Here is a 13,339-nt window from a genome sequence, read left to right as displayed (position 1 = left end):
GTTTACTTTAGGATCTATGGATTGTATCGTGTGATGGATCATGTAACCTCCACAAATGTTCAACCAATTTGTAAAAATTCATGTGTTTTTTTTTTTTAATATTAGAAACCGACAATTTAATCTTTAAAAATTTAATATAATGATTGGTATTGTATTGTTTATGTAATGAATTGTGTGACACTCGATCTCCATACGATCGAGTTGCACACTCTAAAATTATTCGTTAGTTTTATTATAAATATATATAAATAAAGGTCACATTTTTCTTAAAAAAAAATGTTAAATAAGAAAATTATATTCAAAATATTAAACGACTAATGTTTTAAACATTGATGTTGACAAAATTGTATTGAAAATATTTAAAATAGTAAACATCCATTTGTTTTAATGTTTCTTAGGAAATAAATAATAATAATTTTTACCTATACATAGTAAATTTTTAATTTCATCAAATTAAACAAAAAAAAAAAAATGGTAGAATTGTGAAAAACTCGCATGCCTTCATTTTTTTCCGCCAAAAAAGAATAATTTTAGTGAAAATTACCTTTTTACCCTTGTACGCTCCCAAAATTGATTTGGATTGTGATAGGAAGAAATCCCTTTTCATATAAATTTTTTTTAGGTTTAGAAGTAAAAAAAAAAAAAAGAAAAAAAAGAGTAGAGAATTAATTATAATTGGTCCACGTAAGCATAAAAGGGCATAAAATACAGAACCCAGATTTGATAATGGGAGGTTCGAACTGGGGTGGGAAGCACTGGACGGTAAAGGACCAAAAAGGACAAACCCAAGTCCAGAAAGTACAGGGAAACCGGACTCCCCCTGTTTTTCCCACCACTTTCTTTAATTCATCGTTAATTAAACGTGATTAACTCGAGATTAAAAACTAATAAATCCCTCCTTTCCCCTTTCCCCTTTCCCTTCGCCTATATAAACCTCTTCAACCCCCTCGACTTCCTCCCCCACTCGCTCCATTCTTCATCCCCTCTCTTAGAAGCTTTGTTTACCTCTCGTTCAAAGCTTCTTTCTTCCTCATTGCTCTTCCCTATTTGGTAAGCCTACTTTTTTCATCATGGGTTTGCCTGATTTTGCTTCTTTCATCTCTTAATTTCGATTTCGTTTCTGGGTTTTGATGGGGTTTTGGAGTTCTTGAACTTTTGATTGAATATGAACTTATATTTGGTGAAAATGGTCTGGTTTTGTGGCTGCAAATCGTTAAATAACCATGAACCAACGGATGATCAGAGGCCATTTTCTCATACATTCTTAAACAACCCATTAAGATCTTGAAATCTGATGAGAATATGTAATGATTCTGGCTTAATGAATTCATTTTCACGTTTCTTTGTTGTTCTTGATAGGATTTCTAATCAAAATGGAATACGAGAATCGGTTTAGACAGGCTCAGAGAGCAAAATATGATTGTCTTCTGTTTGGTGAGAACTGATTCTTTTCCTATGATCATCTTTGTTCTTAGTTTTTGCTTTGGAAATTCATAGTTCTTTTCAAATGTGTGTCTAGATTTGGATGATACTCTGTATCCCTTGAGTACTGGCATTGCAGCTGCCTGTTTACAGAACATCAAAGGTAAGATTACAAAGCTTTTAGCCTGAATTTCCCATTGAAACAATCAGTTTCTTGATGTTCTTGATGTTCTTACTGTTCTTTTGTAGATTATATGGTTGAGAAACTGGGTATAGAGCCAAGCAAAATCGCTGACCTCTGCAATTTACTGTACAAGAACTATGGAACAACCATGGCTGGTCTTAGGGTATAAAGAACAGATACCCAGTTTTCAAAATGCTTAAAAGTTTAGAATAATTCGACGACTAATTGGGGTTTCTTTTTAGGCAATTGGGTATGAGTTTGATTATGATGAGTATCATAGCTTTGTTCATGGAAGACTTCCTTATGACAACCTTAAACCTGATCCTGTTCTTAGGAGTCTTCTGCTGAGCTTACCTTATAGAAAAGTTGTAAGTATTTGTGTTTTCTTTGATTCTTAGGTTCTTTTGTCTGATTTTTTCTCGTTTTTGTGCTTGAATAGATCTTTACAAATGCTGATAAGATCCATTCAGTTGAAGTTCTAAAAAGGCTTGGATTAGAGGACTGTTTTGAAGGGATTATTTGCTTTGAAACACTGAATCCGACCAACAAGAACTTTGTTTCAGCCGATGAAGATGATGAGCTTGAGTTTCTTGGATCCAATCCGACAGCCCCATCTGGGTCGGAAATCTTTGACATTATTGGTCATTTTCTTCAGCCAAATCCTGGGGTGGAGTTACCAAAAACTCCCATAATTTGTAAACCATCAGAAGCTGCCATTGAAAGGGCTCTCAAAATTGCAGGCGCTCAAAGAACCGTAAGAAGAAATGAACAAAACCATGTCACTCTTCTCTGAGCTTAGCCCTTTAGCTTAATCTGTTCCTTTTGCTCTTTTCAGCTCTTCTTTGAAGACAGTGTCCGAAACATACAAGCCGGGAAGCGAGTCGGGCTCGACACCGTCTTGGTAAGGGATTTCGTGTTCGTATAGAGGAATCAAAGGCCAGTTTGTGATGAAGTTCGAGAGATTTTTGGCTAATTTGTTCATCTTTTTTTGGTGGTGTACCATAGATTGGCACTTCACAGAGAGTTAAAGGAGCAGATTATGCGTTGGAAAGCATCCACAACCTTAGGGAAGGAATTCCAGAGCTTTGGAACGTTGAAATCAAATCAGAAATGGGTATTGCTGGCAAAGTTACAGTTGAAACATCAGTCACAGCTTAGAATCATAACATCCTTGTTATGTTCTTCAAACCTTAAACCCCACAAAAGAAATCAATGAAATAAACAAAAAAAAAAAAAAAAAAAAAAAAAAAAAAAAAAAAAAAAAAAAAAAAAAAATTGTATATGTTATGGGGAAATGTGTTGTAAATAAGTAAAGTGTTCTTCAATGTAATCTCGACCAAAAATTAAATCAAAAATCTATTTTGTTCGTCGCTAAATTTAAAAGTTAATGGACTAAAGTTAGGTAGTTATCCATTTTTGTATTCCACAAGTTTTCTATCCATTAAAGTTCATTGCCACCATGTTTTGCATGGTTGTAGTTCACATGGATCTTGTTATGACAGATGAAAAGATATATATAAAAATTAAATAATTGTCATTTCACTAAAGTTTTATCATCATATAATTATTTATTTACTTAGATAAACATTGAAATATCTAGCTCTAAAATCAATTCAATTTGGTTGATATGGCAAATTGATTAAGCATATGATCTTTCAAGATTTGGATGGTTTATCATCATAATATCCATTTCATTTAGATTCAATGTAACTTCTTCAAATCATTTCCAAATAATTGTGTGTATTTGCAATCATGACTTTAGGGTAAAGGTTAAATATCAAAATGTCCATTTTAGTAATTGGACCTAAAAAGTTTTGTATGATGGAATGAATGAACGATTAAGTTCAATGAAGGGATTTCCATATTTGGTATGCAGAAGGAAAAGCATATTAACTTTCAAAAATATATTGGAGTATGCGAATGAATTGGGACCACATTCGAATGAGACTGATCCTAAGGATAAAATGATTAAGAAAAACTTAAAATGGTAGTTTGCTTTTCGATGACTCAAATCTAGGAACTTTAAAATTAGTGGTGGTTTGCTAAGAGCAATTCTATATATTGGGTGAGCTGTTAGAAAATACGTGAATGAAAACAAAGTATGTAAAGAAGACTCGGTGTTAGGAACCATCGTGGATGTTGAGTGAGGATAATTTAGGAATTTGAATGATATTTTTGAGTAAATATAAAATTAAAAATTTTAAAATTTTAAAAGATATTTTCTAAAGTTTAGGAAACGACAATTTAACTTATATTTTATTCGGTTTAGACCCTAAAAATAATTGGGCCATCTTCATTAGGCCACGTAGGGAACCTATGGGTTGACCTTAGAGCTTAACCTACCTTATTTGTCTCCTTGGGTTTGGCAAGTATGATCCATCTTCATCGAGATTGAAGCTTTAGAAGAGTATATGACAATGGTGGTGGCCTTGAAATTAGCCCCTTTCCATTTACTCTCTTCTTACATTATTTTTAAATAATACTCAAATTTAATTTTGTTTTATATTTTTAATAAATCTTAAAATTAATCAGTTAATTTTTATGTGTCCTAGTACACCACTCGCCCCCACTTGTAACAGCTAATTTAATTTTGGGTACATATGAATCCTAAGTTTTTTTTTAATAAAAGAAAAAATGGAGGGCCTAAAGGTAAACAAACAAAACAATTCTATGAGTCTTGAGAAGCTCTTCCAGAAGATCAGGTACTAAACTAAGAATTAGCTAAACTATTAGGGACAATCTGGTATATTTAGCTTTAAAACTTTTAAAAATGAGGGTATTCAGGTAGTCATTAGAAAGGGGAGAGATTCTATTTCATTAAAGAATGGCAAAAAGAGATTCAGGGAGCCAATGAAGGATTAAGAACATGGGTTGAGTTGGCTTGGCTGCTGGAAGAGCCCTGAAAATGGCATCAATTTCTCATCATTCACAAAAGACTAATTATGGGTCTTCTTTTCCACTCCTTTTGGGAAAGTATGGCTCATTATTCAAGAAATTGCATGCCAATCGGGTCCATGTTCCCCTCTCCAAACTAGGCTACGACAAAGGTCCCCACAACAGCAATATTGGGTTTAGCTCAAAGAAAACAGAGCCCTCATAGGTGGGAGAAGATAATAATTCACCTCACTTTCCCTCCTAAACAATACTCAAATATGCTATATATAATATCTTACCATACGTCAAGTTGGCTATATAATACTCAAATATGTTTCTCCTTTCTGCTATTAAGAAAAGAAAAGGAGAAACAAACAGAGGTTTCAGAATGGTTTCTATAGGTCTATGAGGAAACAGATCTTTATTGAGATTCAATTGGAAGAGAACAAAACTCTGGGCACTTGGGAGAAGAGAGGTTCATATCTTCTTTTGAAGAACACTCTCAAGACAAAAACAGATCAGACAAAAAAGAAAAAAAAAAATGGTTTTGTATTTATACCTGCGGCTTAGGGATCAAATGACGTTGAAGCCTGACATGTCTTAGCCTTGTTGATTCTCCAACTGAAAAGACATTGCTAAAATATAGATTGTCTATCTAGGGAGGGAAGAAGTCTCCTCGTTGATTCTGTCTAACAAAATCCTATGCAGGGCGCATTGGAGCCTTTCGCGACACTTAATTTCAAATTCGAAACAGCTCCACAGTTAACCTGTTATATTAGGACAATAATTAGTGGTGACTAGAGGTGGATTATTGAAAACTAAGTTAAAAAAAACAGGGGAGTAATATTACCCCTTGGTCCTGGAGCAATCTCATTTGACTGAATATCAAAGAGCCAAAAGACACTTGCAGCCCTGATCAGCACAATTCCATCATCATGTTCACTCTTGAGTAGGTTTCCATGCAGAGATGGCATATATAATTCGACCTTTCCATCCCTGAAGTATCCATTTACTATCTTCATCAATCAAAAAATCTCTGTGGTAACTTGACCGCACCTTTTCAACAGCCCTCTCAAAAATCTCAGGATGAAAAGGAAGTTGCTCAAATCCAGCCCTCATGATCCGGAATTGCCATTGCTTGTATGTTTCTGGTCTTTCCACTCTCTCCCATCCCTCACATGCTATAACGTTTAAAGCCTCCCTACCAAAGATCTCTCTCTCCAATAGCATTCTCTCCCAATCCTCACGAGGTACAACAGTTTCAAGCGTATCAAAGATAGCAGAAAAGTGAAACAAGGCCTCTCGAAATCTGGTAACGAAGAAAGGAGCATTGTATGCCCCATTGACAACGCCAGTGATGAATAAGTTAGGATTAATTTTGTGTATCAATCTAAGAACAGTATTTCTAGGACTCTCTGTAGCAACACTCTCCTCAAGCAAATTTTTAGCTCGATACAAACAATTAACAACTATGAACTCACCCTGATCGATATTGAGATCTTCAACTGTAATAGTTTCCCATTTTTTTGCTATGGCATTATACTCAAATGGCACATTAAAAGTCTCTGCATAGGCTTCCAACCGACGGCCTGTCTCCTCAACTCTCTCTGCTGGACGGAAGCCAGGCTGGGGAAATTCTATTCCAGTAATCCGAAGCTTTGGAGGTCCACCTTTTCTCCATGACAGTCTCTGGATTAAAGTAGGCCACTGAAAACCATAAAGAATACCAAAATCTATGACGTGAAGCTTAGTTGCATTCTCAGAAGCAATCATTGTAGTCCTGTTTGAAGTAAAATTAGAGATCTTCCTAAATGGGCAGGCCGCAAGATACAGGTGATAGGCTTTCAAAACATCAGCAGCAGATGTTCTTTTATTAATTAGACCTTTGTAAATTTGGCTACCAGTACCTGCCAAGCGTGCCTCCAGACCATCGGCAAAACAACTGGCCAGTCTCTGATTTCCATCTCCAAAGGGAGAAGCATGTTGCCTGACCTGCTTTAGAAGCTCACTAGCATTCCTATGGTCATCAGCTGCAACAGCTTGAGCACAGCTAATCAGAAGAGTTCTCAAATCCACAACCTCCTTTTTCCCACTTTGCTTCTTCCGACGACCTCTCCCACCATTAGACTCCTTTAGTTGCCCAGTCTGCAGCATGCTTTTGATTTTAGCATTCCGTAATTCCTGTCGAAATGAAACTAACCGATCGTGCCCCTCCCCTGCACTACAAAGCAACACAATATCAAACATCTTAGATCGCAAGGTTGACTCGGTAGATATAGCTGCTTGCTTGCTGCTTCTCTCTTCTTCCAAATCTCCATCCTCATCATGCAGATTCTTTCTAATTCGTGACTCAAGTGACAAAGTCTTCCTCTGATCATTTCTTGCAGCCTTCACATACATCTGGCACGTTCCCTCATCCAAACCCTGAGTTGCTGACTCGTTTCCCTCAAAATCAAGACACAGGTTGTTTCCACCGGGTAAAAATTTGCTAGCCTCTTCAAGCCCTTTTTGGAACTGCCAAATAGATTGGCTTCTGTTGTTAGGCTCAGGGATTCGAATTGCATTATTCGAGAAGTCCACCCACCCATCAGCCCCATTAACTATCCTATTTGAGGAGCTATTAGATGATGGAGAAATAGTATCACCTAAGGTGCTTCTGATTCGAAACACATCTCCACTCTGAGTTTCAAAAGCGTTATCATCACCATAATAAGAAGTATTATTGTAACCAATCAGGTAATTACTACTATCTCCACAAAGTTCTTCATTGAAGCTATCACTGTATTGATTGCCCAGAGATCTATTTGGCTCCGGGGAAGGAGGATACTTTTTCCCGAGAACCTCGTAGAATGGTTTCTCAGCGGCTTGAAGATCCAAAGAATCTTGTAGCATGCAAGTCTTGTCCTCCATATCTTCTTCCATGAGAATCTGATTTATAAATCTCAAAACAGCATCAGAAAAATCGCAATCTTCCAGATAATCCTCCTCGTGACTCGCATCATTCGAAGATGAGGTGATAACGCTGGAACTTGAGGCTATAGTACTCGGTGATGGATCAGGAGGAAGGCAATCAAATTCTTGGAAGCTATGACTCATAATGGTATTCTGAAATATAGACCCTATACCATCCTCTTGTGATTGAACCAAAAAAGAACCATTATCTAAAAGAATTCCGTTCATGGAACCACCATGTCGTCTAAGGCGTGGATCCATTTCAAAGCTGCGATTAATCTAACAGTGAAAAATCCTAAGAAACACAAAACTTAAACCCACTCCCTCCCCGCCCCCCAAAAAGCAAAAAAAAAAAAAAACCCTCAGCAATTCAGTAATCAAGCTTCCGAATATAACCAGCTCCTAGTAAATATGATCACCGGAGTAGCTGGAAAAACAGACAGATATCGATACTAGAAACTCAAATTATCAATTATTCAAATGAAGTTCTCAAATAATCGATACCAATTTCAAACATGCATAGGAGGAGAACGATCACAGAAACTGTAAAGGTACTTAATAAGCTTTGCTTTCAGTAAAGGAAACAAATGCGTACCTCACAGAAACCCTAGCTTAGAGAGAAGGATAGAGAAGCCAAATGAAAGGTAGAGAATTCGAGTTCCGACTAAAAGCTTCGTCTCTGTGAATAAAATTAGCCAAGACTCCCCCGCTGGTTCATCTGAAGCTGCGATGATGCCAAAAAAAGTCGCCGAGGTTCGAAGACCAATCCTAGCCGTCGATTCCAATCACACCGGCTCAGCCAGTTGCCCTGATGAAAATTACCGATAATTCCCGTATTTTCCTAATAAACATGTGAAAGCTATTTGCATTACCGAAAAATCCTCCATTCACAGTGCGAGACGTGTCAAATTATTCCACGTCAACCCGCATTAAGTATGAAGGTTACTAAAATACCCCTGACATAAAAAGTGGATGGGGACCACAGTCAGCACGTGTCGGAACGTGGAATAGATTGGCTGTAGTCGGCCCCACAAAAGGAGCCAATGAGATGAAGAGAAAGTTGAAAAGTCTCCAGTAAAGTGCACGTCCTCCGTAGGTTGACCCTGTTTCAACTTAACCGCATTTGCCGGTTCGGCGCGAACCGGATTCGGTTGTTTTTGGAACTTACCCACAGCTATGATTCAAGCCGATTGAATCTGCACCGTTCAATGCATCGCACCTATCACACCCACACGAAAATAAGATAGCTTTGAAAATAAAATCGGTGGATTTTGAAATCTACACCGTTCAATGCATGGGTATTTCTCATAAAAATGACACTAAAATTAATTTTAAATTGAAATTTGTGAATTTTTACATATTTTTATTTGATGGTTAACTTTTATTTTAGTATTGATTTGTATAGGTCTTGCTTCTATTGAAATTATTGAATTTATAAATATTTTCTCTTTTTAATTAAATGAAAAGACGTTATTGCCCTTAGAACTGAACCCTACAAAAAGAAAATGTTGAAATTAAATGAAGAAAAGTTGTAGGGATAGATTTAACATTTTAATTGGGTGGGGCCCTTTTATAAATCCAAAAATTCCACGTGTCATCACCGAACAGCAACTTAGGGTGAGATCGATCGTCCAGGACGATCTCCAGGGCCAGTTCTCAGCAGTAACACAAATACCAAACCAGGCATTAAGATCCATAGAAAAATCGCCGTCTGTGGGAATCGAACCCACGACCACGTGGTTAAAAGCCACGCGCTCTACCGGCTGAGCTAAGACGGCTACACGTTTAGAATGTTTATCAGTAACAATAAGTAAAAAAAAAAAGTAGGGAAGATACTGATAATAGATTTTAAAATTTTTAAAGTAAATTTTTAATGGATAATAGATTTCTAAATTTTATAAACGATATTCTTAGATTTAATTTTGTGTTTTAATATATTAATTAAAATTTAAAATTATGAACAAATATTAACACAAAATAAAAAAAAAAATCTGATATTTATTAGAAATATATTTTTTTTCATTTTTTAAACGGTTAATTTTAATCTGAGTATCACTTGGATGTGAACTCTCTAATAATTCATCTTTGGGTTGGGCACTGACCGGCGCCGGCGAATCTCCGGCTAGTGATTGGGGAAGGACGTGAGTGTCGCTTTCGAGAATTCAGCTTTTGCAGACTGCGACTGGCATTTGGTCGAACAAGAGGATCCCCCTCAATTTCACGGTAGCTTTGAAACATCAAATCCCTTTTTTCCTTTTTCCTTTTCTTTTGAATCACTATTTTCATAGATTCCCCCTTTTATTTGTCATTCAATTTGGTTAATCATAGGCTGCTTTTTTCCCCGTTTTCCAATCGTTTCAGAAAAATGAAATCACGTAGAGGTAAGTAAGCATTAAATGATGAAGAATAGTTGAAGAAATGGGAAAGGGGGGAAGAACTAGAAGGAGAGGAGACTGGAAGGTGGGGTGGGGCAGCGATGGGGTGGGGGGGGGGGGGGGGGGGGGGGGGGGGGGGGGGGGGGGGGGGGGGGGGGGGGGGGGGGGGGGGGGGGGGGGGGGGGGGGGGGGGGGGGGGGGGTGGAGAAGATAACGAGACGTAACGCATCACTGACGAAGTTGCGGGGAGAGGGAAGGACGACTGCAGCAGCCGCAGAGGAAGGAAGGTCGAGTCTCCATCAAACTCCGTCACCTCGGGCCGCGAAACCCGGACTACAGTCCACCCTCTCAAACATCCTCACCCACTGCATTTCAGTTTCTCTTTCTAGGGTTCCTCTTTTTTGACGTCAGAGCTTTAGAATTCGCACTTTTGGAGGCCCACCGGTGAACGATTGTCTTCTTCTTCCCACTCTGACTCCGCCCTGATGGACGCTCAGGTTCGTCTCTAGGTTAAACCCTTCTACTTCTTTTAGCTTCTTAAGCTTTAGCCCTACCTGCCTGCCTCATTCACTCTGCTCCGATTCACGTTTCCATGTTGGATTATTCAAATTTGGATCATAATAAGCTTTAGAAATGATTTGAATCTTGAACTATGCTCATTGCTTGTCTCATTCCATGTGGAAATTTAAGTTTTAGTTTCAATAATATTCAATTATCGAAACATCCCATCATCTATTTGATCTTTATTACTATTCTTGCGTAGAAATACATGAATTATTCTCTGGTCCTTTTAATGTGCTCTAAGAAACTTGTATAGAATTAGACAGTGTGTAAAGGAGAGAAGAAAAAAACAGTAGAATCTTTGTGTTTCTGGTATTAGTATGTTCAAATTCAAAAGCTGAAAACGTTTGTGTACCAGACTGGTTAAAGGCATATAGTTTGCTAAGGTTCAAATTCTTATTTGATCTAAGCGTGAAAGATTTGAAGGTTAAGCGCTGAAACCTCTTGGCAGCATTAAATGCCAAGCAACACCCACTCTCTTACCCTTTCTCTCTCTCTGCAGCTCTGATCCTCAGCTGTTTCGCTCTGTCTCAATCGTCCCCTCTGGCTTTATACATATATATGGAACAGTGACTAAACGAGAGCTAATGCTGCTGTGGCTGTGCCTCAGTGGAACACCCACTGCTAGCCCTTTCCCTCTCTTCTTTGGCCTCTTTCTCAGCCCCCTTCTCTCTCTCTTCCTTATATTTCTTCCTTTTCTCTTCACATTCGCCTTTTCCAATTCCATTATCCTCCATCCTTCAATTCTCTCTCCCTTTTGTGGCTTCTACAGAACTGGGTTTCTGCCCTTTGTTCCTTTTCTCTCTTTGTTTCCACTGAATTGGTTCTGTTTTGCTGAGGAGGCTCGTACTTACCACTATCAGTGTATGCACTCATCTCTCTTTTGGCTTTTCATATTTCTTGTGTCTGTTTTCTTGTTCGATGTGTTCTTTAAGGACTTTGAGTGCAGTCCCTTGTGAGAAAAGAGTTCTGATGGCTATGTGATGATGCCTTTAATCCTTTTTTTCTTCTGCTATCTCTGTTGCTTCGAAGAATGGGAATTCTGGGTCGCTTTCCTTGTTTAATTCTGCTAAGTTTTGCTGAATTTTCTTGGATGAAGGGCAGTTTTTGGGGTAATGTTCAAACGGGTTTGGTTTGTTGAACCTTTTAAAGAAGTTCCATTTGTATTACTTTTTTATATATGCCTACTTGTATGAAATGATTTCCTTGTGGATGCTTATTATCTTCTTTTTGTTCTCTGTTTGAGTTCATGGGCAATTTCCAGCGTTGCAAATTCCCAGATTCTTCCTGTTCTTATGACTGTTTATGTCTGATTTCTTGTTTGGTTGAGGTTTATATGTTCAGGCATTTATGAAGAACTTTGAGATTTGACGTCAGTTGGAGAGGAGAACGAAACATTCTTTATAAGGGTGTGTAAACCTCTTTTGAGTAGACTTATTTTAAAAACCTTGAGGTGAAGCCCGAAAAGGACATATCTGCTAAGCTGTTACAAATATTATCACTCCGATGTGCCTGCGAAAGTCGTTAGGCCTCCAAGTGGGGTGGATTATGAGATCCTACCCCAGTTAGAGAGGAGAACAAAAAACATTCCCTATAAGGATGTGGAAACTTCTCCCTAGTACACACATTTTAAAACCTTGAGGGAAAGTTCAGAAAGAAAAGTCTAAAGGGGACAATATTTGTAGATGGTGTGGTTGAGCTGTTACATAAACCATGTTTTGTTGCTGTTTGTTGTTTGATTGTCAGTTGTCCTTAAATTTGTTGCCATTTTAACATCTTCTTATGATATTTATGACATCTTGAAATCCTTTCAGAGATGCTGTGAAGTAGTAAGCTTTGTAAGTCCTATAAATGATGCACATACAAAATATTGGTTAGTTCTTGGAGGTTTGAACTCAACACTGAGTACAGAGATGCTCTATATTTGTGAAGGAATAGAATAGAAATCTTACTTTGAACCTTACCTCATGGCCACTTCCAATGGAGGCTTTCTTCAAACTGATTCATCAACGCCACCACCATCTCTTCCTCCATGGCTTTCAAACTCCAACAGCAGCTCATCGCTCCGACCGCCTTCCCCGTCCGTCACCTTAACACTCTCTTCCCCAACAGTTCCAGCCTACTCTCCAATCCCCTGGCTGCAGCAGCCAGAGAGAATCCCAGAAACCATGCCTCTTGTGTTAGGCAACATAGCACCTCAAATGACCATGCCATCATGTGGTGGAAGCCTCTTCGCTTCAGAGCTCGTCGAATGCTGCCGAGAGCTCGATGAGGGCCACCGTGCTTGGGCATCGCACAAGAAGGAAACGGCATGGAGGTTAAGGAGACAGGAGTTGCAATTGGAATCAGAGAAGGCGTCCCGAATTCGACAAAAGATGGAGGAGGTTGAAGGGAAAGTGAAGGCTGTTAGAGAAGAAGAGAAGATTGCTTTGGAGAGGATTGAAGCTGAGTATAAGGAGCAATTGGCTGGGTTGAGGAAAGATGCAGAGGCCAAAGAACAGAAGTTAGCTGAGCAATGGGCTGCAAAACACTTGAGCCTCACTAAGTTTCTTGAACACATGGGTTGCAGAACTAAAATTTCAGAGTCCAGTGGGAGGTGAGAAACCAAAAGTTTTGGAATTGGCTTTGAATTTCTTCATGGGAAATCCCTCCTTTTATATCTATTGACATCTCAAGTCATGCATCAATGTCCTATATTTGCTTTGTAATCAGAAGTTTGTTGTAATGAATTCTTGCTCGAGTAGCAACGACTTTGATAGGACATCATGTGAGCTCTCACAATCGAATACGAGTTATTATTAGAGTAAATACTCGCAGCATTGTGTGACTAATAATAGGGTACCCATTGGGTAGTATGAGCCATTTTTCAAGTTTAATATTTACTTTGTATCGTTATGTTGTTTTAAAGACTTTTTGAAAGCCCATGACAGTGTTCTAAGATGATGTTTTAAATGCTTATTTTCGGGAGAGA

General features: G+C 38.2%; 3 protein-coding genes and 1 non-coding gene across 7 annotated transcripts; 2 read left to right on the top strand and 2 right to left on the bottom strand.

The window, feature by feature from the left end:
* Nucleotides 1–938: 938 nt before the first annotated feature.
* Nucleotides 939–3,088, top strand: LOC111470207. 2 transcript variants are annotated; one of them, XR_002714994.1, is made up of 9 exons: nucleotides 939–1,050; nucleotides 1,360–1,434; nucleotides 1,520–1,585; nucleotides 1,672–1,769; nucleotides 1,849–1,974; nucleotides 2,046–2,360; nucleotides 2,442–2,507; nucleotides 2,612–2,841; nucleotides 2,883–3,088. XR_002714994.1 is itself a non-coding variant. In XM_023115739.1 (8 exons), the coding sequence occupies exons 2-8, from the start codon at nucleotides 1,374–1,376 to the stop codon at nucleotides 2,762–2,764; spliced, it is 885 nt and encodes a 294-aa protein (XP_022971507.1). In that variant the 5' UTR covers nucleotides 939–1,050; nucleotides 1,360–1,373; the 3' UTR covers nucleotides 2,765–3,088. The 2 variants fall into 2 exon arrangements, 1 of the variants encoding a protein (XP_022971507.1); XM_023115739.1 differs by having other exon boundaries at nucleotides 2,612–3,088.
* Nucleotides 3,089–4,739: 1,651 nt separating this feature from the next.
* Nucleotides 4,740–8,195, bottom strand: LOC111470160 (scarecrow-like protein 9). Of its 2 annotated transcripts, none has more exons than XM_023115664.1 (2): nucleotides 5,331–8,190; nucleotides 4,740–5,247 (listed from the first exon to the last, which is right to left on the bottom strand). In XM_023115664.1, the coding sequence occupies exon 1, from the start codon at nucleotides 7,691–7,693 to the stop codon at nucleotides 5,420–5,422; it is 2,274 nt and encodes a 757-aa protein (XP_022971432.1). In that variant the 5' UTR covers nucleotides 7,694–8,190; the 3' UTR covers nucleotides 4,740–5,247; nucleotides 5,331–5,419. The 2 variants fall into 2 exon arrangements, with proteins under 2 accessions (XP_022971432.1, XP_022971433.1); XM_023115665.1 differs by lacking the exon at nucleotides 4,740–5,247 and having other exon boundaries at nucleotides 5,549–5,789; nucleotides 5,962–8,195.
* A 942-nt stretch (nucleotides 8,196–9,137) lies between these two features.
* TRNAK-UUU lies at nucleotides 9,138–9,210 on the bottom strand. The gene has a single exon. It is a non-coding gene; the product is annotated as a tRNA-Lys (tRNA).
* Nucleotides 9,211–10,005: 795 nt separating this feature from the next.
* Nucleotides 10,006–13,221, top strand: LOC111470250 (transcription factor AS1-like). Of its 2 annotated transcripts, XM_023115804.1 has the most exons (3): nucleotides 10,006–10,304; nucleotides 10,871–11,232; nucleotides 12,183–13,221. In XM_023115804.1, exon 3 carries the CDS (start codon nucleotides 12,336–12,338, stop codon nucleotides 12,966–12,968), a length of 633 nt encoding a protein of 210 aa, XP_022971572.1. In that variant the 5' UTR covers nucleotides 10,006–10,304; nucleotides 10,871–11,232; nucleotides 12,183–12,335; the 3' UTR covers nucleotides 12,969–13,221. The 2 variants fall into 2 exon arrangements, with proteins under 2 accessions (XP_022971572.1, XP_022971573.1); XM_023115805.1 differs by lacking the exon at nucleotides 10,871–11,232.
* The last annotated feature ends 118 nt before the right edge of the window (nucleotides 13,222–13,339 follow it).

The sequence above is a fragment of the Cucurbita maxima genome, unplaced genomic scaffold (assembly GCF_002738345.1).
Source record: "Cucurbita maxima cultivar Rimu unplaced genomic scaffold, Cmax_1.0 Cma_Scf00043, whole genome shotgun sequence".
Taxonomy (NCBI): Eukaryota; Viridiplantae; Streptophyta; class Magnoliopsida; order Cucurbitales; family Cucurbitaceae; genus Cucurbita; species Cucurbita maxima.
Note: the sequence above shows the minus strand (reverse complement) of the source record. Positions and strands in the feature narration are given on the sequence as shown.